This window comes from Macroventuria anomochaeta (assembly GCF_010093625.1).
Source record: "Macroventuria anomochaeta strain CBS 525.71 unplaced genomic scaffold BU25scaffold_32, whole genome shotgun sequence".
Taxonomy (NCBI): domain Eukaryota; kingdom Fungi; phylum Ascomycota; class Dothideomycetes; order Pleosporales; family Didymellaceae; genus Macroventuria; species Macroventuria anomochaeta.
The window spans coordinates 399751-427414 of NW_022985393.1; the positions used below are offsets into that span (position 1 = coordinate 399751).

Genomic DNA, 27664 nt, shown 5'->3' on the forward strand with positions numbered 1-27664 from the left:
TTGACCTGGGCGCGCAAGAAGCTCAGGACCGACGGCGATGGAGCGGCGACTTTGCGAAGCAGATTCGGCTGCATATCTCTCCGTTGGCAGGGTGGTGTCCTTCGTTATTGTCGAGCCATGCGGTTCGTTTCGTTGTTTGGCTGGTTCCTGTCAAGCTTCACAGGCAAGGCTTCGCAATGGGGAAAATCTGGGTTCACTGGTTGACGTCACGTGCGAAACGCGACCTTGCATGTTGAAGTGCACCCTTAGGCCTGACCAGTACACTAAAATGTCCTCGACACCACTATACAATGCTTTGATTCGCACACATCATATCACGTCACGCAAGAAGGTCGCAAAACTGCGCGCAGCAGCTTCAAATCACAACGTCTACGCTTTACTCCGCTATGGAGGATGTCCGGGTGTGATGTACTGTCAAGGCTCTGAGCCTGGAGTGCGGGACTGGGTTGCAGATGTTCAGAGATTGCGCTATAAGGACTTTCAGCTGGCGAAGAAGCCTGCAGTGAAGCAAGTGGAAGGTCAGGCCAATAACAGCAAGGTACCTTATGGAAAGCTAGAAGAAATGGATACTGTGAAGGAGTTTGGGGCACAGATGGAGAGCTTTGGTGTCTGGACCTGGTGGAGAGTTGGCATGGGCTACCAGAAAGACGAATCTCAGCCCTGAAACTCGATATCAATGCCTTACTTTTTGCACCACACGTATCGTTACGTTGACATCATGTTGACGGGCGAGCAGCTGCTGAAGTGGCAAAGAGCTCGAGAACATGTCAACGGACAGCAACACTGCTCCACATGTCGTTCATGAAACGATTCCTGAGCCACATCGATACCCTGACCAGAACAACAACAATGTCAGCGCCAGGCACTTCTCTCTCCTCAAGCTCGCGCCCCTCTACACCATCCAAGCCAGCACGGCTCGAACACTACCTCGGTCTTTCACATGCACCTCATTCAAACAAGCCATGCATCGTCAAGCCCATGTCCATCACAGTCGAAGACGGACCAGACGGAGCAGTACCAGGCTTCCTGCACCTTCCGCCCACTGCTTCAGCAACACCAGCGTCCAACACAGCCGCCATCCTTCTTTCGGGCGCAGGCGGCGGCATCGTGGGACCATCATCCATCTACCTCTCGTTAGCAGATAAACTAGCTTCGCTCAAACAGCCAGTCCCAGCACTACGCCTCGACTACAGATATCCAGCGCGCAACAAGTACTGCGTCAGAGACGTGCTGTCTGCTATGGACGAGCTGGAGGGGAGCTACGGAATTAAAAGTTTCGTGCTTGTCGGCTGGTCGTTTGGTGGTGCCCCAGTATTTACCGTTGGCGGCTCTGACAAACGTGTTTGTTGGCTGTGCGACCGTCGCCAGTCAGACCGCCGAGACAGAGGGCATTCGCACATTGTCCCCAAAGCCGCTTCTATTGTTGCATGGGACTGGGGATCGAACGCTGAGTAAGAGCTGTTCGGAGAGCTTGTATGAACGGTATGGGACGAAGGGCGATAGGTATCTTCACCTGTTTCCCAACGACGACCATGCGCTTACAAGAAACTCGCTGGAGGCAGAGCAGCTCATTGGGGGCTTTATATTGAAGTGTGCTGGAATTAAGGCGGGGCGTGCCGATGATGGTGTTCTTGCGGAGAAGTTGGTGAAGGACGACGAGAAAGTGGAGTTGATGGAAAAGGGAGGCGATTTGCGACGCAACGAAAGTGTCGAGTGATCATTGGCAACCATCGTCCAAAGTCAATCAAAGTACAATTAATTCTCGAACGAACAACCACAACCAACCGCACATCCTCGACGAATTGACACTCGCGGTGAAATGTTAAGGTGGTTTCACGGTCTGCAAAGGGTGAGCAACACTCCGAAACCCAGATCCGACAGCACAACAGCATGACAGCACGACGGTAAGCAATGGAGCCTATAACTTGCCACGACTTCAACCATAACACGACGCACACGGTGTGTTGTCTTCAGTCCCGGCCTTGTGGTTGAGCTTCCCCACTTCGGGACCGCCGCATTCCGCACTACCTTCGTACATGACGCTCGTACACCTCCTTTGAAAACGAACATCGTAACCAGCGGCTACGACGTACGGCAGTCTCTTTCAAAAAGGACGTATAACGATCGGGGACGCTCAAAACTCAATCGTGAGGTACATACTTCGAGTCTCAAAAGAACACGTTATCCCAACCACAATGGCGTCGCTACGAGTTCCTTACAAAGCAGTCGACAATGTCGAAATTCCCACTGACATCTACCTGCCCTCAAATGCCTTGTCCAGGCCTGCGCCTGTCCTGATCATGTGAGACCATTGACCATTGTATGAAGTAGAGACTGACAGCAACATCAGGATCCATGGTGGCGCATTTATGCTCGGCCACGCAGGTATCAACAGCAAAGACCAGATCCAAGACTGTACAGAAAGAGGTTGGATCGTACTTGCAATCGAGCACCGACTCTGCCCGGGTGTCAACGTCTTCGAAGGACCCATGACCGACGTGCGTGATGCCTTATCATGGGCGCAAAACGGTGGTCTTGCAAAGGCGCTAACAGAAAATGGGAAAAATGTCAATGTCGACGCAGAGAGGGTCATGGTGATGGGCACAAGTTCCGGTGGTCATCTCGCTTTATCTACGGTACACACCCTGTCCCTACCATTTATCTTCCCATGAGCTGATGAGGAGCAGGCATGGAACGCCTACAAACCACCCCTAGCAATCCTAGACTTCTACGGCGCAAAATGTTTCTCTGATCCCTTCTGGACCAAGCCAATGCCAGACATGCCCAAGCCCTTCTACGACCCTCTATCCGAACCAGACGTTAAAGCCGTGTACGACGAAAAAGTAGTTTTCATCGGCGGCATGTCTCTTGAGGGCCAGGCTTCTGATCCAAACCACCCGAACCCTAAGCAACGACAGGGCTTTGCTATGCATCAGATTGCAACAGGCAACGTTATCAAGGTCATATGGCCGTCTTACCCCCACAGTCTGGAGAAGATTGATCCGGTTCTGAATGTCAGTGAGAAGTGGCCGCCTACGGCTATTGTGCATGGCACGGCTGACGCTACGATTCCGATGCGTTTGAGCAAGGATTTCGAGAATAAATTGAAGGGGAAAAGTGTGAAAACGGCGTTCTTTGAGGTTGAGGGCGAGCCGCATACTTTTGTGGGGAAGATGGTCAAGGGGAGTCGGACGTGGGATACGCAGAGGAAGGGGTTTGATTGGTTGGAGGAGCGGTTGAGGGAGTCGTACAAGGTCTAGAAAGATAGTGTTGTTGGATGTGTAACGTTCGTGCATGTTGTTCGATGTTAAGTTGGCCATTGTACGTACGCATCTGGGATGGACGAATTCTAGTAGCAATGTAGTCACTTCGGTCTGGAGGTTCACATTCGTACGAGCAGACAGCAGACGATCGACTGCTTGTGGTGGGAGTGAATGTAGTTGTTGTACGATGGGATGCGGCAGTTGATGTGTGTCCGGGCCAGCGTAGGTGGACGGTGGACGCTCCGGGCCCTGACAGTCGCACCATGTGGATTCATGTTACACAACCAAGGGCAAAACAACATCGTTCTTGCATCACGAACATACGAAGGAAAGCCTGACAGATAGGCATCAAAATATGCAACCAATAGTTGCAACTATCGCTCCCGTTTTTCACAGTTGCACCTCCAATCTAGCCGTAGACTGAGGCTGTTCGTGGGGTTATGAATACGGGCATTGCGGAGGTTGTCCGCTCGAAGTCTAGACAAGCATCGCGACCACTCTCGCAAAATGCTTGACCCCTGACACTGCAGTCTGGGGTGCGCGGGGTAAATGTTTGCGAAATCCGAGGAGCCATCATCTTAGCTGCAATTGGTTTAGAGGCTCTCGATCCTGAGGCTCAGTAACCCGTGATTGGGTTGTGGAAGGCGGAACGGGTTCGTACATTTCGTACATTGACTTCTTCCGATACGTGGTACTTATCAACCCAGATCGTCAACGCTTGGAGTCTTCCATTGCTCACTCCTCTGCCACAGAAGGACAGCTCCTACTTACCTTGAGAAGGAGATTATTCATAGCAACTGGACTACTACCTATTCCACCGGCATAGCCACTAAAAAAACATCGGGAGTTTAGCTGCTATTACGCCAACCACACCGAGCTCAACAGCTCCAACTACCACATTGAGCACCACCACAACCCAGCCCCCCACCAACATGGCCGTCTCCCAATCCTCAAGCATGCCACGCGTGCAACAACCCCTCGGCACCCCCTCACCCTACATCATCCCCGCCTACGAAGGCGAAACAATCACAATCCCGGGAACCAAGTCAACAGTCCGCATTCTGGCCTCCGCAAAAGAAACAGAGGGCCTAATCTCAGTCTTCGGCATGGACGGCGCCGTCGCCGATCCCCCCGGTTTCCACTACCACAACTTCGCCCATGACGTGTTCATGTGCACGAAAGGGCATCTGAAGGTCTGGGCGGGCGATCGGTGTAAGATTCTTGGACCGGGGGATTTCTGCTACGTCCCGCCGAAGATCGTGCATCAGCCACAACTCCTCGATGACGGGATCAACGAGACAGTTGGACTTGTGACGCCGGGGCAGTGGGTAGATTTCTTCCGCTTCGTATCACAGAAATACGACGGTGTTGTCGCCGACGAATTCGACACACGGAACCCCGGAGACACTTTTGGCCCCAAGTTCCGCGAGATCAAGGAGAAGTACGATGTCGTATTCCAGCGGGAGTTCCAGGGCGCTGAGGTCAGTGAGTGGACCAAGGAGGATAGTGTGCTGCCGGATGAGGCAGGCAAGGAGTACTACCTCAAGGCTAACACGGGGCCGTGTTATTTGTTGGAGGGCGTGTTGAGCAGGCCATTTATTACGACGAAGCAGAGCAAGGCGCCGACGGGGAACTTTGCGATTACGAGTATTGAGTCGAGTAATCGCTTGCCTAACTCGGTGTTGGGCAAGCCGTTTACGTTTGAGAAGACACATCAGGTTTACCATGTTTTGGATGGAGCTATCAACGTCACTGTTAACGGGAGTGTGAACCTGGTTCGTGCAGGAGAAACAGCGTTCGTTCCAGCGGGCACTGAGATCTCGATCGAGTTCGTCGATAGGTATGTCCGCTTCTGGGCATACTCGAGCGGTGATGGGCTGGAGTCGCTGATTGCGGACGCTGGCGGCAAGTTCGAGGGCACCATAGTGCCGGATAAGAGCCGCGCTCTTGACACAGAGGCTTTGAAGAAGGCGGCGGAGAAGTACAACGTCAAGATCTCATCATAGCATATACATACATAGCAATACCCATTCATGACACACATGCCCACGTGCCCAAACCTGCGGATAGCAATAGCATGCACTCTCTGATCAGATTGTACCTTCCCCACGTCTTTACCAACTCATGAGTGTCTGCCTTCTCCTTGCCCGTCGTAGCTCTACGCGACAGCTCGGCATTAGTACTCTCCATCAGAATCTTGGTGCATGGTGCAAGTCCAAAAGCAGCCACTGCAGCAGCAGCATACAGGTTCCTCTCTCGAGATTCGACACTAGGCCCGTCGCAGTCAAGCCTGGTGTAAGTGTAGTGTGATATGCCAGTGCTGCAAACCCAGCGGCAGAAGTCATAGTGAGTGAGACGACTGACGTGATGCCATGGTCAAATAACGTCTTCCATTGTGCCGCAAGGGTTGCTGAGAATGACTGGAGGAGTGCAGGGAGAGTGACGATTGTTGTGCTTAGATTTGTGCCTGGTGATGTCAATGGTGAAGATACTCCTGACTGCACCGCGACTGACCGGCTGCAAGTGTGATTGCAAGCATACTGTAGATCTGGAGTATGGGCTTGAGACTTTCCAGGGTGGATTGTGGAGACATTTGGGGCAGTTTTCTTCCGTTGTTTAGTTCTTGCACGGTGAGTTGCACTTGCTCCAAATCTCTACGACCCACGGGTTCTTATGTGCACTGACAGGCGCCCCGTAACGCGCGAAACCCGGGTTGCACTACTTATAGGTTCACCCGCGACCGATGCAGTGTTACGGCCGGAGGACAAGCCTTGACTGTAGATTAGCGAATGCCGATCTGGCGCTCGCTAACTCCTCACTCGGTACGTACAGTAAATGCTGAGCGATCTGCTTCCAACAGGCACCAACCCAATGTGAGATGGTTGAGATCAAATCGCTTTTTGAACGCCTCTAAATGGTATCTAAGATGCAAAGTAGTCATCAATGCACATGTCTCTCAGCACTTATCTCCGACCACCACCCCTCCCACCTCTGCCAAACCCACCCCTCCCCCTCGGACTCCTCCCCTTCTCAACCCTTCCACTCGGACCGCGCTGCTTCTCCGCACCAAGCCCCTTTCGCTGGGTCTTCATGCCACCACGGCCCATGCCAGAGCCGGACTTGGCTTTCCTAACCTCTTGCGCATCCGCACCGTCGTCCTCCATGTCCATGTCATCGTCGTCCTTGGTTCTCTTGTTGCTGAACTTGAGCTTGTTGCGCTGACCGCGTTGAGCGGCGTCGCGTCCGCGGATGGCGTCGACGTAGGCATTGATACCGGCTTCGAGGGTGGTGTTGTCTTCGTCGAGGTCCATGTCGATATCGTCGTTCTTGCTTGACTTCTTGAACTTGACGCCACCTTCGTCGTCCGAGTCGCCGAGGACAAGCTTGCCGTCTTCGTTGGTGCGAGCTGCGGTCCTCTTTTGTGGTTGCTGACGCTGGCGTAGGGGTTTTGTAGAGGAGATGTTGCCGAGAGCCTGCTTTGAGAGCAGATCGAGCGGCTCATCCTCGTCCTCAACAATGTATGTCTGCCCGCCCTTTGCCTTGCCAGTGCGCTGTTTGCTCTGGCTCTTGACAAACTCATCCTCTGAGTCGCCTTCTTCGCTCTCTTCGCTATCGCTACCGTATACAGCCTGATCGTATTCGCTCTCGAACTTGCCTTTCGGCTTCTCAGCCGGAGCCTCGCCATCCTCCTCAGCCTGCTGCTTCTTCTTCTTGCGCTGCTCACGTGTCTTTCGAATATTGACTATGAGCTTGCGGTCCTCAGGAGGACAAGCACGCTCAACATCCTCGGCACCGAACTTGCGGACTAGACGCTCGACAATGTGCTTGACCTTGGCTTTAAAGTGCGCCTTGTGCTCGTGGCTCCAGACCATCAGGTTCTTTAGGAGGTTCTGCAGACGAGGGCGAACAAGAGACTCAGGTAGTGTGATTACCTCCACTTTGACGAAGCCAAGCACACTCTGAACGATCTCCCTGTTGGGGTTCTGCAGGAAGATGTCCATCAACTCGAGCAGGTTCGAGATCGTCTCGTCCGATATCCTCGAGTGGAACTGGTACAATATGCGAGTCACCGCTGTGATGGAAGCAGAGATCATGTGAGGTGTCGAAGCGGCCAGACCGGCTGAAACCATAGTGAAGTACTCCTCAAGAGATGCCTCGACAGTAGGTGCATCTGCAGGCATGTTGGGCACCTTGGTCTGTACGACCTGGCCACCCTCAGCCATCTTCTCGCCCATAGCTACAAGCAGATTGTACGCAGCTTCACGCGCCTTTTCGTTGGTCTCCTTGGCCGAAATGACAACCTCAGAAAGAACTGAAGGGATGAAATGGAGGTCACTCTGTGGCAGGAACTCAATAACCTGTGACATGGCAAGCAGTCGATCGCGACGTGCAGGCCCTGTAACTTTCTCTGAACTTTGCAGCAACAACTGCTGCAACTCGCCATTGCGTGCCTGCAATGCTGACTTACCAATCTCGGATTCAGAGAGACGAGGGATAAGCTTGTAGGCCTTCTTCTGCAGCTGTGGGTCATCATCCTTGTTGATCATGATCTCGGCCATGCGGAAGAGCGAGCCGTAGCTGTCGCGTGGGAGGTAAAGCGCAATTGTGATGATCAGGTCCATGAGTGTGTGGCTCATCGGTGGCATCTTGTTCGCGCCCTTGCCTTGCTTCTGCTTGTCAGCCTGTGTCTGCGGGCCAGCCTCAGGAATAGCTTGCTCGAGGTTTGAGGCTACACGCTCGAAAGTCTCGATAAGCTCCTTCTCAGGGATGATGCTGAGAAAAGCGTTGATGGATCGAAGAATAGTACCTCGGTACTGCGGCAGTGTCTGGCTGTATACATTGAACAAGACTGCAAGCATATTGCTGGCGAAGCTTGCCAGGTACTCGAGGTTCTTCTTAGCATCGGCCTTAGAGACTCGAAGCTGCTTGACAAGATCATCGTCGCCGTCCAGCTCCACAACCGTCTTGTTGCTGTCAACGAGATTTTGGAGCGCCTTGCAGACGTCGGTACGTAGCTCGGCCTGGCTGTAGAGCAAGTTTGCCAGCATCTCGCAGAACGATTGGTCGAAGGCCTCGGTCAGGTCCAAAGGTAGGTCGCAGTAACCAGGAAGGATGGACCAGATTTGCTGAACAACGGTCTCGAAAACCTTGATCTCCATAGTCTTCTCCCTCTGCCCGTGATCGATGACCCTTTGGAAGAGCTGCTCACTGAGCGGTACCATCACAGTCCGGAAGTGTGCGAGTTTCGTGTTGTGTACGGCATCGCGGAGAAGAGGCAACATCCAGACTCGGCCGGTCTGCCCCGGCGGCGGGCGGGGAAGGTTCAGGGGGAGAACATCAAGCACAGTGTCAGGACCCATGGAAGCAATGGCCCTCGAAATGACTGCATCTGCCTCCTTCTTTCCAGAGAAGCTCTCGTTGCTCCTCAAATCTCCAACAACCCTCAAGACTGGCCTCAAGATGGGATCTGAGCGCCACCTCAAAGTCTCAAACATAGCTGACAACATGCTGAACACCTCCATCCACGCAGCCTGGAACTTCACGCTCAGCAAGTTCTGTGCTATCTTTGCAATCTTCTCCAGTGTCTTCTCGTCGTAGATCGATGGCTCCAGGATAACGCTGTCGGGGATGATGTTGACCAGGAATGAGATCAGGCACTCGGAAGCAGAAACCCGAATGTTGTGCGAAGAAGAAACCAGGAACTCAGACACCATCGTGAAAAGCTCCGGTAGCTTTGCAAATGTGTCCTCGGGCTCAATCTGAGCAGCAACTTCGTAGCCTCGCGAGATGACGGCGATCCAGGGTGGAAGCAGCTGCGAATCGTTCTTTGAGGGCTGCAGTTCGGAGATGACCTCCAAAAGGCGGGGCAGCTTCGCAGATGCGACCTCGTCTGAAGCCATACCGGCAAAAATGACCTCGAAGATCTCGAAAGCGGCCATGGTGAGGAACTCGTTGGTCGACCTGGAGATGTTCAGCAGCAGCTCGCAGAGCACGTCCATCTTGCGGCTCGGCCAGCCACCAGATGCCGTAGCGATGGTCTTGATGAGCTGCAGAGCGTGAATAAGATCTGGGTCCTTGTTCTCCGCATTCTTGCCGCCCTTGCCCTTCTTCGCTTTCGCCGCCAACGCAGCGATATCATTCAGCACCTTCAGCGCTGTCTCAGCGCACATATCCGCCGCAGGGTGGTCCAGCGACGGACTCGGAGGCGGATTGGCAAGCACCTTCGCAAGCGCTTCCTGCGCCTTCTTCCTAACCTTCGGCCTATGGTCCACCGAAATCTGCAGCAATCCAGCCACAGCCCTGCGCGGGCTGATCTGCGTCTGCGGCAGCTCCCAGGCGTGCGCATCCTGCACGATAAGCAGCGACTCGAGGCATCCTATCGACGACCGCAGGAACGGCGCGTCGGCGTCTGGGTGTGTGAGGGCGGGCGCGAGACTCGTGATGATCTCGGTGAATTTAGAGCGCAGCAGCGGGGCGGGAACATGTGGGGTGACAAGGTCGAGCAGGTACACTACGGCGGTCACGGTTTCCTTGTTGGCGAGACCCTGATCAGTGATCTGGCGGCCCAGCAGAGACAGCAGGGCGGCGAAGTATGCGGTCGGTGTGAACTCTGACTTTTGCTGGCGGAGCGTGTCCTCGATGGCAGAAAGCACCACTTGGGACTGTACGGGTTAGATGTGTTTAGAAAGTCGATGATGAGGTTTGGCGCACCTGCTGCACGCTCTGCAACTTCGGACTGGTCCGAATCTTGGTTAATCTCTCCTCGAGCGACATCTTGAGGGCTGTCGTTGCGGAGAGGCGTGCGGGCTGCACCGAACAAAATTATGGCGGAGAGTCGAAATTTCCAATCGATAACGGTGGGTCCTTCCAGGGTTGGCCGCGGCCCTTCCTGATTGGCCACGGTCCTTCCTAATCGGCTGAGGTCCTTCCCGATTAACGACCACCACCACTGACGAGCACAAGCAATATTGCAAGAGACCTTGATGAACTTCAAGCATCATACGTTCAAACGCAATACTTCACCTACAAGAGCCAGCCCATCTGGCCAAACAACTAGGGTATAGACAAGAAACAAAATCAGCTACTGTACACACAACCTCCCCTCGCGCACAGATCAAAGTATATATTACAAGACGTTCCTTTGGAAATCCAAGGTCTCCGATGTAGACCGTACAGCTCTAGAATGGGACGCATAATGACATCAACGCGAATCTGGAGGGTGTGTAGCTCACTCCTCAACGAGCACATCATCCCTCGTTCCCCTCCCTCCAACACTGTTTTTACTACTCTTCTTACTGATACTCATGAAACTGAGCCTCTTCTTTACACTGCCTTTCCGGGCTGTGCCATCACTACTCTTCTCACTCTTGCTGGTCTCCGGACGCGACTTTTGGCTCGGGGCCCGGCTCATACCGCTCACGTTCTCGCTGCTGGCGAAGTCTGGAAGTGCCTCAAGGGGCGAGCTAGGTCGGAGGAAGGATAAGGAGAGGCGCGTGCGATTTGTGTCTTTGCTACGGCTTCGGCTGTGTGTTGACGTTGTTGTTGACTCGGCATCGTCTGCCCGTTGAGGCAGTGCTGTGATTTCTTCCTTCTTGTTCTCTTTGTCAGACTGGGATTCGCCGGTTATGACACCCTTCGTAAGGAAAGCGAGACTCATGCGCTTCTTGTCTTGGCGGGCGGGTCGGCCATCAGGAGTGGGTGATGTGACTCTGTTGCCGTTGACTTGTTGGTCATCTGGCGTTGGACTTCCTACTTGGGAGCGAGAGGTAGCTGCTGCGAGCCATGAGCCTGTTGGAGAGCGTGTTTGCGGCGGCGCATTAGGCGGTGCTAGGATTACGAGTTCTCGGTGGAATGATGCATCAAAGCCTGCACATGGGGGTCAGTCAACTTATACCTATTCAACCATGAGATACTTACGTTGCGAGAGATCCGACTTAGTAGCTTGCTGAGCAGGCCTAGTGTACATTGCCAAGCAGCGTCGGATAACCAAAGCGTAGTCGATCAAGCTCACCCGCAATGAGTTCTCTAGCGGGTTCGGTGGGTCGACTTGAGTTGTCGCATCCTCGTCTTCTTCTTCCATTGAGCGCCGTGGGTTCGGCAGTAAATCGTGGTAATTGGCAACGCAGCCTTCAATGTTCGTGTCAACAGCATACATGAGCTCCTGGGTCAGTACGTTGAAGGCTGTATCGTCACCATCGGCAATCCTCTTCTCCAGAGCAGCAAGCTCGATGGTTTTACGCGAGGTCCGCTCTATTGCTGTCTGCAAAGAGGTGAGGGTGATCGTTCCGACAGCAACAATCTCGCTGCGCCGCAGTATTGTGGGGAAGGCTTCTGCAGTTGTGTAGAGAGTCTTTTCGATAGTATTGTCCTGAGTTGTAGTGCGAGACGGCGATCGTCGAGATGCAGATGTAAAGTGAGACGGCCGCGACAGGAGATGATAGTCTCGCACAGACTGTGATACCTTTGCTCGCTGGTAGATCGGATGGGAGAGGTCCTTTTGCGGGCTAACTGGGTAGATCTGCAAGTACTGGCCTTCGACGTCTTGCTCAACACCGGGATTCAGTATCTGCGCTGCAGGATGTTGCTGCTGCATACGATCGGTGAAGGAGGTTAGGCGGTCGGTGGCAGAGCCCTCGAAGATGAACTGCTTGTCGCGCAACCCTACTGGGAATCCAAGACCCTTGTACACGACCCGGAAGTACCGTGGGTTGTAACGTTCGCCCTTTGCTATGCTCTCGTGAATCTTTGCAATAGCGTGCTGTGTCCTAGCAAGCTTGACGAAGTCGAAGATGTTGTGCTGATACTGCAAGGCCAGCTCCGCGTAAGAACTAAGCGCATTGTCCCACGACTGACCAGTCTCGAAGTGTTCGATCATCTGGAAGTACAGCTGCTCTTTTCGCTCGAACGAGGACTGAGGTGGCATGCTGGGCTCGGTCAAGGGGTCCACAGTAACGTTCGGATCCCACTCGTAGAGTTCCGCATGCAGGCGCAGAGCAAGACCGGCTTCGGTATGGTTGTATGCCTCCACTTGTAAGTCGACCAACTGGTGAACGTAACGGATGTACATGTCCTCTTTCTGCATGTCCTTCAGGAACTCCATGAGGTGCAGCGTGTCCATAATATGGAAAATCTCGCCAGTAGCTTCAGTGCTGTGTACGGCGACAAGAAGATCCAACAAGTCATCAATAGTGGCAATAAGGCCCTTCAGCGCAGCGAGCAGTGGCTGCTCGGGATCCTGAGCAAGAGGCTCGAACAGCTCCACAAGCTCTTGAATGAAGTGCTTCTGTAGGACTGACTCTGTGAGGTGCTTCGTCTTGAACAGGTGGTCGAGACAGTCGATCATCTCAGCCTGGATAAGGGATAGGTCCTCGCTCAGCGTCCACTCGCTTACGATCATGGTTTGTAGGACTTCGATCGCAACGCTGCGCAGCCCTTCGTGGACACTGAGGCATAGTTCCACGATGGGCGCAACCAGGCCAGGCACGTATTGTACCTGGAAGCCTCCCATCTTCTCAAGCCCGTATTGACTCTTATCTTCCACACTGCTTTCCCAGCCAATCGCTTCCCAACCGCGTTGTAACAACTCCGCGCCATGCTCACGAACATCCCCAGCAATCTTCCACACCGCTCGTCTCTTCTGTTCTGGGAAAGTTTCCAGAGCAAGTGCATCACTGCCAACAAGCTTCAAGAGTGCATCGAAGAAAGCTCGCCAGAGCTCTGTTTTGAACTGATCCGCCTCGTCAGGTAGAGGTAGGAAGGAGTCAGTGAGAATGCTGAAAAGCTTTGTAAGAGCTCGCATGGTGGCTTTGTGATGGTAGATGTGCACGCTCAACCAGGAGCTAGGAAATGCTTCGCAGTCAAGTATGGAGATGTAGACTTGTAGCACGGAGAAGAGGAACTCGGCGGTCTCTTCCCTTTGCCAGTCGAGGTGAATTATTGTTGGCAGGCTAGACATGGCAGCAAGAACGGCAGATATTTCGACAAGAGCTTCATCGAATGTTGCTTCCTTTGTCGTTGGCCGAGACTGGAACGGATATGTCGTTGGAAACAGAAGTGAGAGACTTTTCTTGACTGGTCGAGGGGTTGCTTGTATTGCTCGGTACGAGTGTACAAGCTTAGGCATGTAGTCGCACACCTCCTGACCCAGTTCCTCAACTTGTGACGCCACAACCGAACAGCACAGGCGCACTTGATCCTTCCACTGGTCTGTAACATTCTCCACTTGGCCCCAGTACGGCGCGAGCCATGCGACGGTTTTCTTGAGAAGTGTCTTGCGTGTATCTGGTGCGCGGAAGATTTGAAGGCCCGAGATGTGGTGGATCAGCAATAATTTGTACAATACAAGCTTGCCTTGTACGTCGGCGCAAGCCTCAATGAAGCTGTCTGCTAGTTTGAAAATTTCCAGAGAGGACATGCATCCCTCCAGTTCCGGAAGCCAAGAATGGAAGTTTTGGACCAGCAGCGTCTTGGTTCCAATGAGTACTGGAGAAGGGTTTTTCATCAAGTGCTCAAGGGAGGCGAAAAGGTTTTTGAGCTCCTTGTTGAACTGGGTACGATCCTTGATACCGATGCTTTCCTCCTTGACTCGCTGTTTCTCTCTTGCGTTGACAAGGAACTTCGTGACAAGATTGCCGACCTTGAAAGTGGCTCGTAAGCGTCGTGAGCTTTCTGATTCGGCAGGCTTAGCCAGAAGTCTTCCAAAGCTCTGAGTCAAACAGGACGTCACGAGCGAATGGAATACCTTCGTTCTTGCGTATTGGTCGACGAGTGGCTCCAGGTTGAAACGGCGATCATGGACGATACCTAAAACGATCACTACAGCATTGAAGACCAGGTCCTCATACTCATCACTGCCAGCATAGTGACTCTGTATGGCGAACAGCGCGTCAAACACCTCGCTCAGTAGCTTCACTATCTCGATCTCCGGTACGAAGTTGAAGCGTCGAAGAAGGCCAACGAGTTCGCCTGGTGGTTGCTCTTGCCATTTGATGAGCCCAAGTATCGTAGGATCTTGCGAGTACTTCGTGCTGCACAGGAAGGTTTTGACATGTACGGCGGCCATGGGACCGCCCATGACGTGCTCATCCTTCTTCTTCGCGCTCCAGGGTAATCCAAGATATGCGCCTTTTCCTGCGATCATTCCTGAGGTATATTCGTCATACCGGTAGAGAGACAGGGCGTGGTCGCCGTCCCGTACAAAGGCATCATGGCTCCAAAGCGGCATCCAACACAGTGCAAACGGAAAGCCGGGTGCATCTGCCACACTCATGACAAGGTGAGATCCAGGCACGTCTTGCGGGTCGATGGCGAGGCGAATGGTGGCGTTCCATCCTTCCCCTCTCTCCACGGCTGTTGTGCGCCACGCAGTATGCCCTGCACTGTTAGTGGAAGGGTAGATGCAACCATCGATCCTCTCTCCTGAGCTCTTTCGGACTTCGATGGTCAACTGCAGGCTTCCCATGGGTAACGATTGTACAAGGGGCACTGTTCCAGTCTTAGGATGAGCCAGGAAGGCGTTCTTGGGTAAGAATGGCTCCACAAGTGTCACGTATATATCACTGCGCGGTTTGGTTGGGGCGCCTGAGAATCCGATCTTTCGAATTTGCTTGATGTTGTGAAGCATCGTCGGCGTCCTCTCGATCAGACCTTCGGCATCTGGGTGCACGAAAGCTTTCAGGTGGACAGTAAGACTGCTAATGGGACCATTGCGCCTGTGCTTTCCGCTTGCGCTTGGGTAGAGTTCGGTCAGGATGTCGTCCCAGCCTGCATCATCGTCTGATACTTCGTCAGATGAGTCAGCAGTAGACCACAAGGTGAGCGTGTGATCCACCTCTGAAACGTTCTTCATGACCTGATTCACGCGCAAAACACCAACTGCGACGGCTCTCTTCAAAGTCTTCTGGTCTCTCGAAGGCGTTCTGTTCTTGGTAGCAGCCGAAGCAGGTCGACCCTCAGAGGTCTGCGTCTTCTGCAGGTCAGGGCTTGTGTGGCGTCCTTCCGAGGATCCGGTCGTCGTTGACGTAGTAGTAGTGGTGGTAGTTCTAGATGTCGTGGTGGATGAGTCTTTCCTCCTGGAGCCAAACATGGCACTTCGTCTGCCGCCTTTGATGCTTCCATGCTGCGAGGGTTGCACTCCCGCCCCATTGGCAGCAACACTGTCTTTTGGCGCGCCTGACTTATCCTGTACGGCTGTTCGTATTGGCTCGTTGATCATTAGCCTAAACACAAGGTGTATGCTTGAGCCAGAGCCTGCACCCTCGCCAATGTCAGTAGAGCTTAGGTCTACGATAAGTGAGCGCAGCTTGTCACCGGCCAAAGAGACCGACGACCCATCCCGTGCAGTCAAGTCGAACGAAAATGCTTCTGAGAGTGGCTGTGGGGCCATGCCAGGCGTCTTCAGACAAAGATACATGCTCACTTGGGCAGCGCCGGGTACAACATCGCCGGCGACACGCCGCAGGCTCACAAAGAGATGGTGCAGGTTGTGTTCGTCTGGCTGTGGCATGGGCCGACTTTCCAGCAAACTCATCATCGACTGCAGCTTTGTTGTCTCGATGGCCGAATCATCTCCCGTCAATATTCGACCACGCTGCGAAGGGCTGCGCACGATGACATCTCCAGACAGCAGTTTGTTCCCTGCTACGAGGTCCCAGACGGTAGCCTCTCGCACCTTTTCCAGTTCTTTTGCCGTAAGGACCTTATGTAGCAGCTGTCGCCTTGCTGTATCGAGCCGATTGACCAGAGAAGACATGTTGTCCAGCAGTGTGTATTTGCGCGCCAGCAAAAGCTCATGGACCTTTGTCGAGTGCCATTCGCGCAGACAAGAGGCAATCTCGTCAACGAGAGGCTCTTGAGACGAGGTTGGTGTCTCATCGCCGATCTTCAGCATAGGTACGGGCGCAGGCGGGCGTGGAGCGGTGGGGTCTGAGACGGGCGACAGCGGTGCCATGAGCTGCTGGAGGCGGTCCTCTCGAGAGGTCCATTGTGAGCCATGGCTGGCTGTGCGCTTCTTGCTGGACCTTCGCCGCGAGATCGGACGGGACGTGGAGGAGGGTAGAGCCGGTACAATATCTCCAGAGGTTGCACGTGTGCATTCGGTGGGGGTGAGGATGCCACTGGTGTTGTGTTCGCCCTGAGCTGACTCATTGCGCGCCTCGAGTGTAGCACTGCTCTTTCTCTCGCCAAGCACTTCGCGCACTTCCACACATACGCGGGGGAATATGCCCGAGAACACGCGTGCCTCTAGGGTCTGGCCCTTCACGCTTGTCAGGCCGGCCAGCAACGACGGCGGCGCAACCAAATAGCCGCGAAACCAGGCGCCCTCAGTGCCGCCCTGCTCAATTACATACAGCTCGTCGCCAATCTCGAGGGGCAGGTCGGCGGGCGACGAGGGCTGAAATGGGTGGGTGCATATTGCGAAAGCGATTCGCGGGAGCGGTCTCCAGCTCGGCATGGCACCAGACGTGTCGGGCTATCGAGGGAGGAGTGGGCGAGCGGGCATCACGAGCAATAGCCGTGAGGATGGGTGGAGGTGAAGATTCTAAGAATATACGGCGGAGGTTTTGCTGGCGCGCCCAGAGGGTTTCAGCGTCGAGCGCCGGGGCTGCGGTGTTGAGGATGCCCCCTGATAGGCGTTGCCGGGGAGCTGGGACGGCGTTGATGTGTGGGGATTGGCTGCGCGTCGAACCTTGGGCGGGAGGACCTGACAGCAGTGGCAGCGCATCAATTGACTCGAGGGACAGGCTGGAGTGTGCGCAAGACAAGCAAACGCCTGCGTGTCAACGGTGAAATCTTGGTGCGACGTCCGCTGGGAACGCGCTCAAAAAGTCACTTCAACTTTCGCTCTCGGCAGCAGCCGTTGGGCGCTGCAGGAACATGGCGCGCACTGACGGGCGTTTCACGCCAGCATCCCCAGTCTTCCTGACCCTGAGCCGTCTTTGTTCACCTCACCACTGCTCTGCCACACCTGAAGAGGCGGCAAGAACAGATTCAAAGCTTTGAACATTGATCGAGCCTGCTGTGTTCTGTAGGGGTGACTCCTCTCCATCTGATGCATCTGTTACAATCGCTGAACACTCTCCACAGAGGCAACGCCATCTCAGCTCGGCTCCACAACCCTGTCTCTGCCTTTGGTCGCACATCTCCCGCGGCTTTAACGGCATCTTTAACCACAATCTGAATCATGCACCTCCAAAGCCACGTGGCTAACACTAAGCAGGCCTCGTGCTCAACAAGCCGTCAGTATAGATATCGACAACGACTGTGCCGCGTCGACGGATCCATCTCTACATTATGTACAGCTGCCTACATCATCGACCTCCGCAAGACCACTTGCAGGGTGTGTCATGCACTGCCACACAGCTCTCGTCAGCTGCTTGGAACCAAGGATCATTTCCTTCATTAGATACTTCCTGTCCAGCCAATTCCAACGATCTCGTTGTCGGAGAAAGTGTGGTCAGATTTCCCATCAGTATCTGCAAAGGTGCCATTACAGATGGCTCGGTGGTGGCCACGATTGCGTGGTCTTTTGATGCAGCGAGTGCATCGTTGAATCTTGAGGCTGTGGCCACCTCATCATCTCAACGACTGGTTCCGCTAGTCATATCTCTTTCCCCTAGGACCGCATGCTCACTGATTTGGCGGAACAATAAGGAGACTGGGGTTTTGTAAGGGTCCAATTCGATTTTCCATAGTGGAATCATGCCTGCTTCGAGTGGCACTTGCACTGGAAGTTGATTGAGAGTCCTCCTCCTCGGCCGTACCTGCGAATATGGAGACCCTTACTCTCGGTACCGGAAGACGAGTCGCGCCGTCGGGAACCCGTGGAGTACCTTCTGGCTTCCCATTCACCTCGGCTCTGTCTTCTTTCGCTGTACGCTCGTTGGCCCAGGCCTCCTTCGTGTCATCATACTTCGATCTGAAAGCTGCTAAGACGTCTGCGTTCAGGAAGGTTAACTCGACATCTTCAAGCTCAATGCTGTCTGAATCTTCGTAGTAGCGGAGCACTCTCGGGTCCAGAGGTATTCCCGCCGGACGCTTAGCAGCGCGCTCGTTGGGCGTTGGCCGAAGCCACGATGCATAGAATGTGCCAGAGCCTCCTGAAGTGCGTGGTCTGAGATGCACTTTGTTATTGGAGGTTCCTTCTTCCAGCACCCAGTTCACATCGATCCTGACCGTGCAAATGAACTGTGGCTCATGGAGGTATATGCACAGTCGGCAGGGCGGGACTTTTGATCTGTCTCTATCAGAACGTCGCACAGGTCGTCCTACAGTAGTCGTTTGCGATCCCTGTGATTCTCTTCTCGTCATGTGTGTCGGTAATGCATCCTGTTGCTCGACCCAGATCTGAACTGTTGCAGAATTCATGTCGAACGACCTACTGTTGGCTTCTGTAGGTGTATTGGCATTGCTGGATCTCATTCTGCGATAAGCTCGACTCAGCGCTGCTGTAGCCGAGCTCGGTCTGCTCATCATGACGCGACTGAGCGCAAAGCTACCCACAATGTCCTGCGAAGTAAGGACGGATTGGATCAGCCGTGCTTCGTCAAGACCAGAACCTCCATCGAAAGCGAATTTGGCATTGGGAATCGCCGAACAACGTTCAGCGCTCAAGGCCAAGAGGTCAATCCATGCCTTTGAGCCTCGAATTTTGCTCGGATCCCAAAACGCGTAAAGAGGCAGCATCTTAACACCATTTCGGGGGAGATTGATGTCTTTCGGTATGTGTCCCTGGGCCCAACAGTGCAGGCGCATGAATCCAGCCTCGCTCTCCAGGATTGCCAACTTGCATTCCTCCCACTCTTTGTTCGCCGCTGACCAGTGCAAAAGTTCGATCCGGCTCAACTCCGACTCTTGAAGGATGTGTTCACCGGGTTCAGCTACGACCTGATGTGGTTTCTGCTCGATTACGCCTGCCGAAGCTCTTCTGCGGGCGCTCGACAGGATTTCGACGACCCTCGTAATGTCCACTCTTTCCGTCACCTTCGGTTTCAACATGCGGTTGATCAGGCCTATAACCTTCTTCAAGAACGCTTTGCTCTCGTCATCACAGTCTGACGAGCGTGCATGGCTGCTCTCCAGGTTGACCATAAATGCTTGGATCTCTTTCTTAACAACGTATTCTCCATTCGGCACTTCTTGGCAGAAGAATCTTTCGTCACTATTCCTCGCCCATTTTGGCATTGCTTGACGTGTCTGGTCTAAGCCTACGAAACTGCCGGAGCCGCTCAGACCGGCATGACCGAGCACCATGAAGGTGGCGACCTCCAACATGATGCAACCCAGCGACCAAATATCGTAAGCGCGGCCGAACTCCATGCTCGTATCGTCGATTTCAGGTGGTGCATATGCATCGGTCCCGAAGTGACCACCTACGCGGGGTGTTGTGCCTCTTCGGCGCCTTGTGAGCGCAGCTTGGCCGAAGTCCGTTATCAGCCAGTTGCCATCTTCTCGCTCGATTAAAATGTTGTCCGGCTTCAGATCGAAGTGGATGCATAATTGATCGTCCACACCACCGTTTGCCCTGCTGTTACCGAAACCATGTATCTTTCTCAGTGCTTTGGATATTCCAAGCAGCTGCTTCCACGCATCTGCCAACTCCAGTTTCGCACCTCTCTTGTCACCGTACCCAAACAGCCGGTCGCGGAGAAGGTGGTCAAGATTTGTCCAAGCTCGTGGGAAAATGAGGTTGATACTTTCGCCGTGGCCGTAGGCCTTGATGAGCTTTACGATGTGGTCGTCTTCAAACTGCTGCACGTACTGAATATTCGAGCGCTCTAGGTATGCTAGGGGCTGGGTAGTTTCGATGCGTTTCCGCGCAAACTCGGTCTTCGAACCAGAATGCTGGATTCATCAGCGCCGGCCGGCCAACGACCACAACCAAGTACTTACTGGAAAACGATTGTATTCGCGCTGGATTTTGAAAGCGAATACTCTCCCATTCGCACCCTCCGATGTCAAATGGCCGTCGTCAGCTCGTCTCTTGCCGATCTCTACTTCTTCTATGAATGGCAAAACGACACTCTCATGATACTGCGAGAATCGGTCCGGCTCCAGGTGAGGTATAGCGAACCGGGGAAGAATTGCAGTGAACTTCCTTGCAAACCTATCGAATCTTGTTGCGTTTCGCTTATATTCCCCCGTGAATGTCTTTAAACGGTCAGGGGAGAGGTCCGAAGAGAAGGTTGCCCAAGACTCCAAGATATAGTCGTTACACTTGTGGTCCAGGAACCCAATGATGAACAAGGGGTGCTCTACATAGACAAGAAGGCCGAACACACTGTAGTAAGTCCTGGTGAGGTCTTTAGGCTCTGGGCCTCCCATGATCATGTCGACGTAATTTTCTCGGTCGATGCGACTATTGAACATTCGCAGGTCCTCTTTACATTGTGTGCACTCGCACAATAGGATTTCTCGGATCTTTTGTTCTTTGAAGAAACTTCGTAACTCATTGAGCGGAAAGAATGACTTGGGCCCTTGCTCAATCTCAAGGTCCTCCACCTCATCCCGGGCATTTCTGCACGTCTCAGGCATTGAGAAGCAACCGAATATGTCAGTCGTCTTGATAGATCAACAGTGGTCACCGAATGTTGACGCTCAGGTACTGACCAAGGCTAGGACACCGTTCGCGCATGCTGTCGCGATTGAAATGCAAGGACTGAGGGTGTAAGAAGTGACAACCAAGGAATGCCAACAATTTTTGCTGTCCGGCTGAACAAGGCTGTGGCTGTTGCCGCCGAGTTCAGGTGGCACAGGAATGAGGCGGCATGGAGGACTTTTAGGTGGGTAGGAACATTGATGCATGGGCTTATCAATAGGGACGTGCATACTGCAACCACCCAGGATGGCGAACAGCCTTGGGGCCAATTAGACCATGTCTCGCTTCACCCTTGCCTATCATTGCTCGAAGGTGGACACCGGTCAAAGCCTTCACCAATTCCGCGGCTTTCACAATCCAGCTCGGCGGTTGATGCCTGCTGGGTGGTTACACCTTTTCATCTGCAGGCTTAATTTGAACCCGCTCCCTGCCCCACCACCTTTTGTCCTTCGGCAGATCAAGGCAAAGCCAAGCACCAAAAGTTAACACCAGAAGGACCACTGTGAGCACGACGAAAATCCACAACTCAGATGCAAATTGCAATGAGGCTGGGCTTTTCCTTGAATTCACTGTCAGGTAGCCCATGCTGAGAAATTGCTAGATTCGATTAGCCACGCCAAGGTCTGTGAAAAGCAAGTACACTCACCGAAACGAAAGAGGCTGGAAGATAGATGGATGTGAGCCAGGTGACCTTCTTCAGCGTCGAAGCATCTTTTTGGGACTTCTTCGTTAACTTCACCATGTTTTTGCTGTCGATATCGGCCAACCTGGCCATCTCATTCGAGTTCTCACTACTCGTCCTCAAAGAGTCAAGTCCGCGGAAAGAGATAATGTCTTGCATCTAGTGTTACGTTAGCGACGGACTCTCGCAGCACAAGTTTGCCTTACGAGAGTGGATCCGCTCTTCGTTCGCTCCAACAGATTGTCAACTCGATTCGACTGAAGCCTCAACTCCTCCACGAAGAGATCGATTTCCGGAGTTTCCAGAAGCTCTCTTTTCACTTTCTCGCAGATCCTGGTGTTTGAACTCAAGATATACTTGGCAGCATTGATCCGATCATGTATGACCTGCACATCTTGAAAATCGGAATATTCGATTGTCAGCACCGGCATTTGCTCAAGCTTCGTGCGACCTTCGACACGAGACACATGTGCTTTAGAGATCTGCGTTCCTATCAGCCCGGTACCTGAGTTGAGTAACATCCCGGACTTACCAAGTGAGCCAGCTTTGCCTCCCAGGAGGTCAAATACCATCGCCATTGCCAAGTCGAATGGGACAAGGCTAAGTTGTGGATATCATGCCAGCTCGGTACGCTTCCAGTCTTCACTTGCGCATCTTTGAGACGTTTCTGAAACGACATCATTGGGTTGAGCAAAATCAACGTATCGTTGCCTGACACAGAATCATGCTGGTGATATAGGCCCAGTTGACGTATCGACCATGGTTCGTCAGAATCATCACGGCCGTGTCTCTCAACATTCTTCAGGAGATAACACGTCTCTGTTGAACATTACTATATGCTCTAAGATGTCAGAACTCCACTGACCTGATACAGAACCCGCCTGCCAACTGTAACAGCCGCCAAGTGAATCGTTCGTTTCCGACGTCGTCTTTCCAAAAGCGCACACAATATCGATGAATGCAGGAAAGATGTTGAAATGATATATGAGACGACGCAGAGCACGCTCCGAGATTGTCAGGCGATCCCAAGAATACCGTTGCGGTATCAACCTGCTTGTGTCAGTCGAGCCAGAGAGTGGAGGAGAGTTCGGACCTACACTATCCGTGTGCCTTGGAATCGGCTTGTGTCCAGATATTTTTCCAAATCCTCAACTGCTGTGAATACCCAGTCTGTCATCCCACATGGTCAGTTCTAAACGCTCTCTGCCCTTGCATTAGGGAAACACCTTTGTTCCCAACTTCAATAAGCTTGATTTGCAATCGATCACCTGGGACCAATGTACGCTCAGAGTTGGCTCTCAGAAGATTCTCGAAATGACTCGTATCGAAAATGTATGGGTTGCAAGCCTGTTGCGCCAAGGACATAGGATCAGGTTGGCCAACCATTTTTGGAACGTGCAATGCAAGTGACAATGTGAAGAACGCAGAGAGGCGTTGGGTCAAGTCGATTTGGTTATAAAGTTTGCAATTGATTTCCATCGTCCATAGAACGGTTGACCCGCGCTACTGGCCCCTTCTACAGCAGCTACAGCATCTCAGCGCTTAGCGTGGGGACACATCAGCCCAGGCGACTCTGGGGCTATGCACAGACCGGTCCACAACCCCCTGCGGCACTAATCTTCTACGAACAAAGGCTGCTGATTTGTACTGTGGCTCTGTTCCTGCAGCTGATCGAGCTCAGCCTGGTGTCGTTAAACTTTTTGCTCCCCAAGACAGCCACTGTGATTTGCCGTACCTCAGTCAACTTGCGCAAGGCAGTGAAAGAAATCCTGTTGTCTCGAGCTTTCTATCTCAAGTCAACGGAAGTTATCGCAGCAGCTCCGTGGGACCATACCGTATATGTCCAATCGAGACCAAACTCCTTGACTTTTTGATCCACGTAATTTTCAAGAACCTTATTCTTGATGTACCTCCAGTTGGTTAGTGTAGTCCTGCTACTGTATCAGGTTTTGTTTGTTACCTTTGGCTAATCACCTGAATCCTATATTCGCGCGCTACAGTGTCCGGCATGACTTGTCAACGGTTTTTAGGAATGAGCCTAGGCTGAGTTGGGCTGATTCGAGGTTGACGGTAAGAATCGACTATCGACCGGTGTGCTCGGTTTTAAGCTGGGAGCAGCGCAAGCCAGTCGCAACCGTGGAAGGCAAAAGGGCAAATATTGGGACTCATCTATCAACAGGCGGCCTCTGGTGTGGAGGCACACCAGCACACGTAACCAGTACTTTTTGTGGCTTGTGGCTGCATGCCTTTCAATATGCTAGGCGAAGTGTGGGCGCACAGCATGGGCTGAGAAGGACCAACCGGTGGGGGCTAAGTGCGTGGAACATCAATATGTGAGACCTATCTGATTACGTTCTTTCCTGCAATGCCTCGCGAACGTCAAATACGACTCAAGTTCCAATAACATGTCCTCAGGTTGAATGAGTGTCCGGATCTGATTGAGTTGGTGAACAACTGCCATCCGCAAGTAAGCCGCAAACACAAGGCTGGAGCTTCAAAGAAGCACCACTGATCGACGTATACAGCCCGAATCTTTGCACCTGGAGAGCTTCAAAGGCGTCCATCCATCACGGGAAACATACAGTCTGGCTGTAATACCAACGGAAGCAGGCGAAGGAATAACATCACGATGTTGCAGGCGCCGAGCCGCAACAGACCTCACTTATTAGCAGAAGATCAAGAACTTGAACGATTGCCTCGACAGCAGACTGCATATGCATCATCAACGCGCTCAAAATCAGCGCCAGGATCGCGCCATGATGTTAATCGTGAAGGCCCCAGTCCTGGACCTAATTCCACGCACCGATCCGTCGATGCGAACTCACAGAACACTGCTGTGTCCACCGGTTTATCAAAGAATTTAACGGCGATGCATGTTACAAGCGCTTCAAATCTAGAGCGCGGAAACGTCCGCACTGATTCAGATCACTCAAGCAACACTGGTGGGAATTCAGGCGCCAATGTTCGCACATGGAACGAAAACGACTTGCCGGCACCTAGGCCAAAGCTTACCATCTTGGATGTAGCTGCACTTATTCTTAACAAACAGATCGGCACTGGAATCTTCACGACACCGGGGGCAGTCTTACTTTCGACACAATCCAAGGGACTAAGCGTCGCACTGTGGACGATCGGCGGATTTTGGACGCTGATGTTCCTACTCATCTACCTTGAGTTCGGAGATGCATTTCCGTACAATGGTGGTGAGCTTGTGTATCTCGATGAGACATACCGCAAACCCGAGTTATTAGCCACAATCCTCTTTTCCGGGTTTTTCCTCATGTTAGCGAACTCTTATGGTAATTCCATCCAGTTCGCTAAACACGTTCTTGTTGCTGCTTTCCCAGGCCTAGAAGACAGTACAAAGCTCGATCCCCGTCTAGTCCGCTACATCGCGATATCAGTGATCACCTTCGTCTGCCTGATTCACTGGCATTCAAGTAGGGCAGGCCTGTTTCTCAACAAGCTCGTTGCATGGTACAAGATAGTCTTGTTGGTAGTTATCTTTATCTCTGGTATGACTAAGAGCAGTGGGAATCAGTCAAAATGGAGCGATTCTGGGAACGGAGTTTCGACGACTGATGGCATGACGGGGATGGTGCTCATATTCTACTCGTATCAAGGTACGCACCACTGCAGAGACATCAGAGCGCAGCTGATATTTCGCAGGTTGGGAGAATGCCAACTACGTCAGTACCACACGACTTTATTAATATCGATTACGCGCTGACCACTGCAGGTTGCGGGCGAGATTCGCGCTTCAGCCAACAGTACATCCAAAACGACTCTTAACATCGGCGCTACACTGGGCGTCACAACCACTTGGATTCTCTACGTGCTTGTCACAGTAGCTATTGTAAGCCTTATGATAAGTTATACGTATTGCTTCACACCTACTAACGGATGGCCAGTATCGCGTTTTGGGATACGAGGACCTTACAGGTCCTCACTCTGACCTCGCGGTAGCGCTCAAGTTTGCACCGAAGGTTTTCGGTGGCGCTACCGGCCTGAAAGTCTGTATGGCGATTTCTGCTTTCGGTAATGTTCTTGCAGTTACGTACACTGCGTCCAAAGGTTGATTCGCCACGGGCTCTTTCAGTAACTTTCTTGCTAACAAACCGCAGTCAAGCAATCCATCGCCATACAAAGAATCCTGCCGTTCTGGCGGTACTTACAAGCTGATCAACACACTCCCAAAGGTGCTTTGATTTTACACTGGATAACATCTGTCATCTTTGTTGCTTTTGCACCCAGTAGTTCAGATGGATATAGCTTTGCTGTTGGGTTCTATACATACGGGCACATTTTGTTCAGTGGTCAGTATCTTCCCCAGACACTATCATTTAAGATACTAAGCCTGATTCAGTCCTTGTCGCTGTCGGCCTGGTCAAGCTTAAACAACGAATACGGAGCTCACCAGAACCGGAACACTCGGATTGGGAATACACCTTCTTTCGGTCCAAGCCATTGTTATACACCGTACCCGTCATCTTCGCTCTCGGAAATGTCCTCATCCTGGTATTTGCTGGCAAGACGCACAAGCCAGGCAAGATTCCCAGATGGTGGTGGCCGATCGTGACTTTCATCATTCTGTTCACGAGTGCTCTATATTGGGCTGGCATGCGGGTTCTTATGGTGAAGACGAGAGCGATAAACCCAACAACGCATGAGCAGAAGACCATTGGCGATTTGGTTGGGTTAAGCGTCCGGGTAGAGTGCAAAGGCGACGAAAACCTTCCGCCAAACATCGCAAGGGACATTGACGAGACACTAGCTGCAAAGGTGGATGGTAGTCAAAGGCGAGTCATTGTAGAGACGAGGGGATGGCTGGCCAGTTTGGGCAACTCTTTCGATGACTTCAGGAAGATGGTCAGTAGGTATCTGTTCTAGCTTTTCAGTCACTATCATGAAATCTAGCTTGCGTGACGCTTGCACATGCGTCACAGAAGTAAATCTTTGGGACTCTATCGCACCATACAATTGCACATGCATCGTTCATCCTTTCGCCGCCACGATGTTGCATTTAAGACATCGAGTAGGAGCATACCTTGATGGGATCAAGAAGATGATAAGAACGTAGTCCACCTTTATAAATGTGTCAATGGATATTACCGTGTCTGTGCGCACAACGCCCATGTTCACCAAACGCCCGCATCAACACCCTCACAAAAGCTACAAAAATGAGGCTGTAGAGCTACACACAATGGTAATTTTTGCAAGATTCCTTGGTGGAGTAGTCAATAGACCTATAAGAACAACGTTCTCACTCATACCTTATGAATGCTTTGATTTTGCGGCCACAGCTGTTGTATGTGGGCAGCAGGCTTGGCGTGCAAGGCACAGCAGCAACAGCATCCACAGCGCCACCTACTGTTGCGGTTCATGCCTTAAGCAAAGCTCGTAGACACTATGCAATTGGTTCTTGGGAATGAGCAGAGGTACAGAAAGCCGTCGGGGTTGATAGTCACCTATGCAAGGCTTGGGTGGTTGATGGATTGATTGATTGATTGGTTTAATGTCCTAAGCTTGGCCATATAGTTTCTGTCCACCCCGCCACAACGCGTTACTGTGCTTTCAATCATCTATACTATTGTAAGGGGCAAGCCGCTGAGGGCAATATGCAAAGTAAAACTTGATGGATTTGATATGGGGTAAGTCCCAGAGCGGGACTTGCAGAATTCTAATACTCCCGCTCTGGAGGCATGCAGACCTGCTCCAGAGGTGACCGGGGGCTGTATGCCCGACTTGGAGATACCAAGGCCTGTGCTGCTGCTGACGCGCTAACACTAGGTCTGGCCCATTACAACTATTAACACCACGCTTTGAAAATGGACCATAAGGAGCTTGATTGCAGATCTCAACTCTGGTTCCCCTTTCCAGGACACACCAACACCAACTTCTGGTCGACACCTATATTGTTCCCCAGGCCTCCTGGCATCCCAAATCCATCAGAATTCATCTCAGCACACTCCCAAGAGCCATTCCCTCCATTTTCAGACCCTCCAGCCTTCTGGTTGTGGAGTGCAGCCCAGGTGCAGTCCTGTTGGCTGTTCTGCCCCTCAATTGCAGAATTTTCCGGTCAGATCCTCTGCAAACAGCCTGCAACACCACCATTTGGCCCTC

General features: G+C 52.6%; 9 protein-coding genes across 9 annotated transcripts; 5 read left to right on the forward strand and 4 right to left on the reverse strand.

Moving 5' to 3' along the window:
- Positions 1 to 283: 283 nt before the first annotated feature.
- On the forward strand, positions 284 to 640 carry BU25DRAFT_327354 (uncharacterized protein; the record flags this gene model as incomplete). The annotated part of the gene is made up of 1 exon (XM_033702304.1): positions 284 to 640. A coding segment is annotated over one exon (357 nt), but the record flags the coding sequence as incomplete, so codon positions are not given.
- Positions 641 to 849: 209 nt separating this feature from the next.
- Positions 850 to 1717, forward strand: BU25DRAFT_433753 (alpha/beta-hydrolase; the record flags this gene model as incomplete). The annotated part of the gene is made up of 2 exons (XM_033708806.1): positions 850 to 1341; positions 1373 to 1717. The coding sequence occupies 2 exons, from the start codon at positions 850 to 852 to the stop codon at positions 1715 to 1717; spliced, it is 837 nt and encodes a 278-aa protein (XP_033558459.1).
- A 478-nt stretch (positions 1718 to 2195) lies between these two features.
- On the forward strand, positions 2196 to 3260 carry BU25DRAFT_493851 (alpha/beta-hydrolase; the record flags this gene model as incomplete). The annotated part of the gene is made up of 3 exons (XM_033711736.1): positions 2196 to 2302; positions 2351 to 2636; positions 2688 to 3260. 3 exons carry the CDS (start codon positions 2196 to 2198, stop codon positions 3258 to 3260), a joined length of 966 nt encoding a protein of 321 aa, XP_033558460.1.
- A 919-nt stretch (positions 3261 to 4179) lies between these two features.
- BU25DRAFT_442199 (RmlC-like cupin) lies at positions 4180 to 5269 on the forward strand (the record flags this gene model as incomplete). Its single annotated transcript, XM_033709281.1, has 1 exon — positions 4180 to 5269. Exon 1 carries the CDS (start codon positions 4196 to 4198, stop codon positions 5267 to 5269), a length of 1074 nt encoding a protein of 357 aa, XP_033558461.1. The 5' UTR covers positions 4180 to 4195.
- A 963-nt stretch (positions 5270 to 6232) lies between these two features.
- Positions 6233 to 10041, reverse strand: BU25DRAFT_374692 (pre-rRNA processing protein-like protein Rrp12; the record flags this gene model as incomplete). Its single annotated transcript, XM_033704070.1, has 2 exons — positions 9975 to 10041; positions 6233 to 9925 (listed from the first exon to the last, which is right to left on the reverse strand). Coding segments are annotated over exons 1-2 (3756 nt in total), but the record flags the coding sequence as incomplete, so codon positions are not given.
- A 266-nt stretch (positions 10042 to 10307) lies between these two features.
- Positions 10308 to 16181, reverse strand: BU25DRAFT_413819 (uncharacterized protein). The gene is made up of 2 exons (XM_033707133.1): positions 11181 to 16181; positions 10308 to 11129 (listed from the first exon to the last, which is right to left on the reverse strand). The coding sequence occupies exons 1-2, from the start codon at positions 16150 to 16152 to the stop codon at positions 10492 to 10494; spliced, it is 5610 nt and encodes a 1869-aa protein (XP_033558463.1). The 5' UTR covers positions 16153 to 16181; the 3' UTR covers positions 10308 to 10491.
- A 1710-nt stretch (positions 16182 to 17891) lies between these two features.
- On the reverse strand, positions 17892 to 20795 carry BU25DRAFT_461443 (kinase-like protein; the record flags this gene model as incomplete). Its single annotated transcript, XM_033710441.1, has 2 exons — positions 17892 to 20105; positions 20154 to 20795. 2 exons carry the CDS (start codon positions 20793 to 20795, stop codon positions 17892 to 17894), a joined length of 2856 nt encoding a protein of 951 aa, XP_033558464.1.
- Positions 20796 to 21385: 590 nt separating this feature from the next.
- Positions 21386 to 22220, reverse strand: BU25DRAFT_461444 (uncharacterized protein; the record flags this gene model as incomplete). The annotated part of the gene is made up of 4 exons (XM_033710442.1): positions 21386 to 21445; positions 21506 to 21700; positions 21748 to 22023; positions 22074 to 22220. The coding sequence occupies 4 exons, from the start codon at positions 22218 to 22220 to the stop codon at positions 21386 to 21388; spliced, it is 678 nt and encodes a 225-aa protein (XP_033558465.1).
- Positions 22221 to 24410: 2190 nt separating this feature from the next.
- Positions 24411 to 26431, forward strand: BU25DRAFT_461445 (amino acid transporter; the record flags this gene model as incomplete). The annotated part of the gene is made up of 6 exons (XM_033710443.1): positions 24411 to 25164; positions 25211 to 25230; positions 25281 to 25397; positions 25453 to 25615; positions 25666 to 25857; positions 25908 to 26431. The coding sequence occupies 6 exons, from the start codon at positions 24411 to 24413 to the stop codon at positions 26429 to 26431; spliced, it is 1770 nt and encodes a 589-aa protein (XP_033558466.1).
- Positions 26432 to 27664: the final 1233 nt, after the last annotated feature.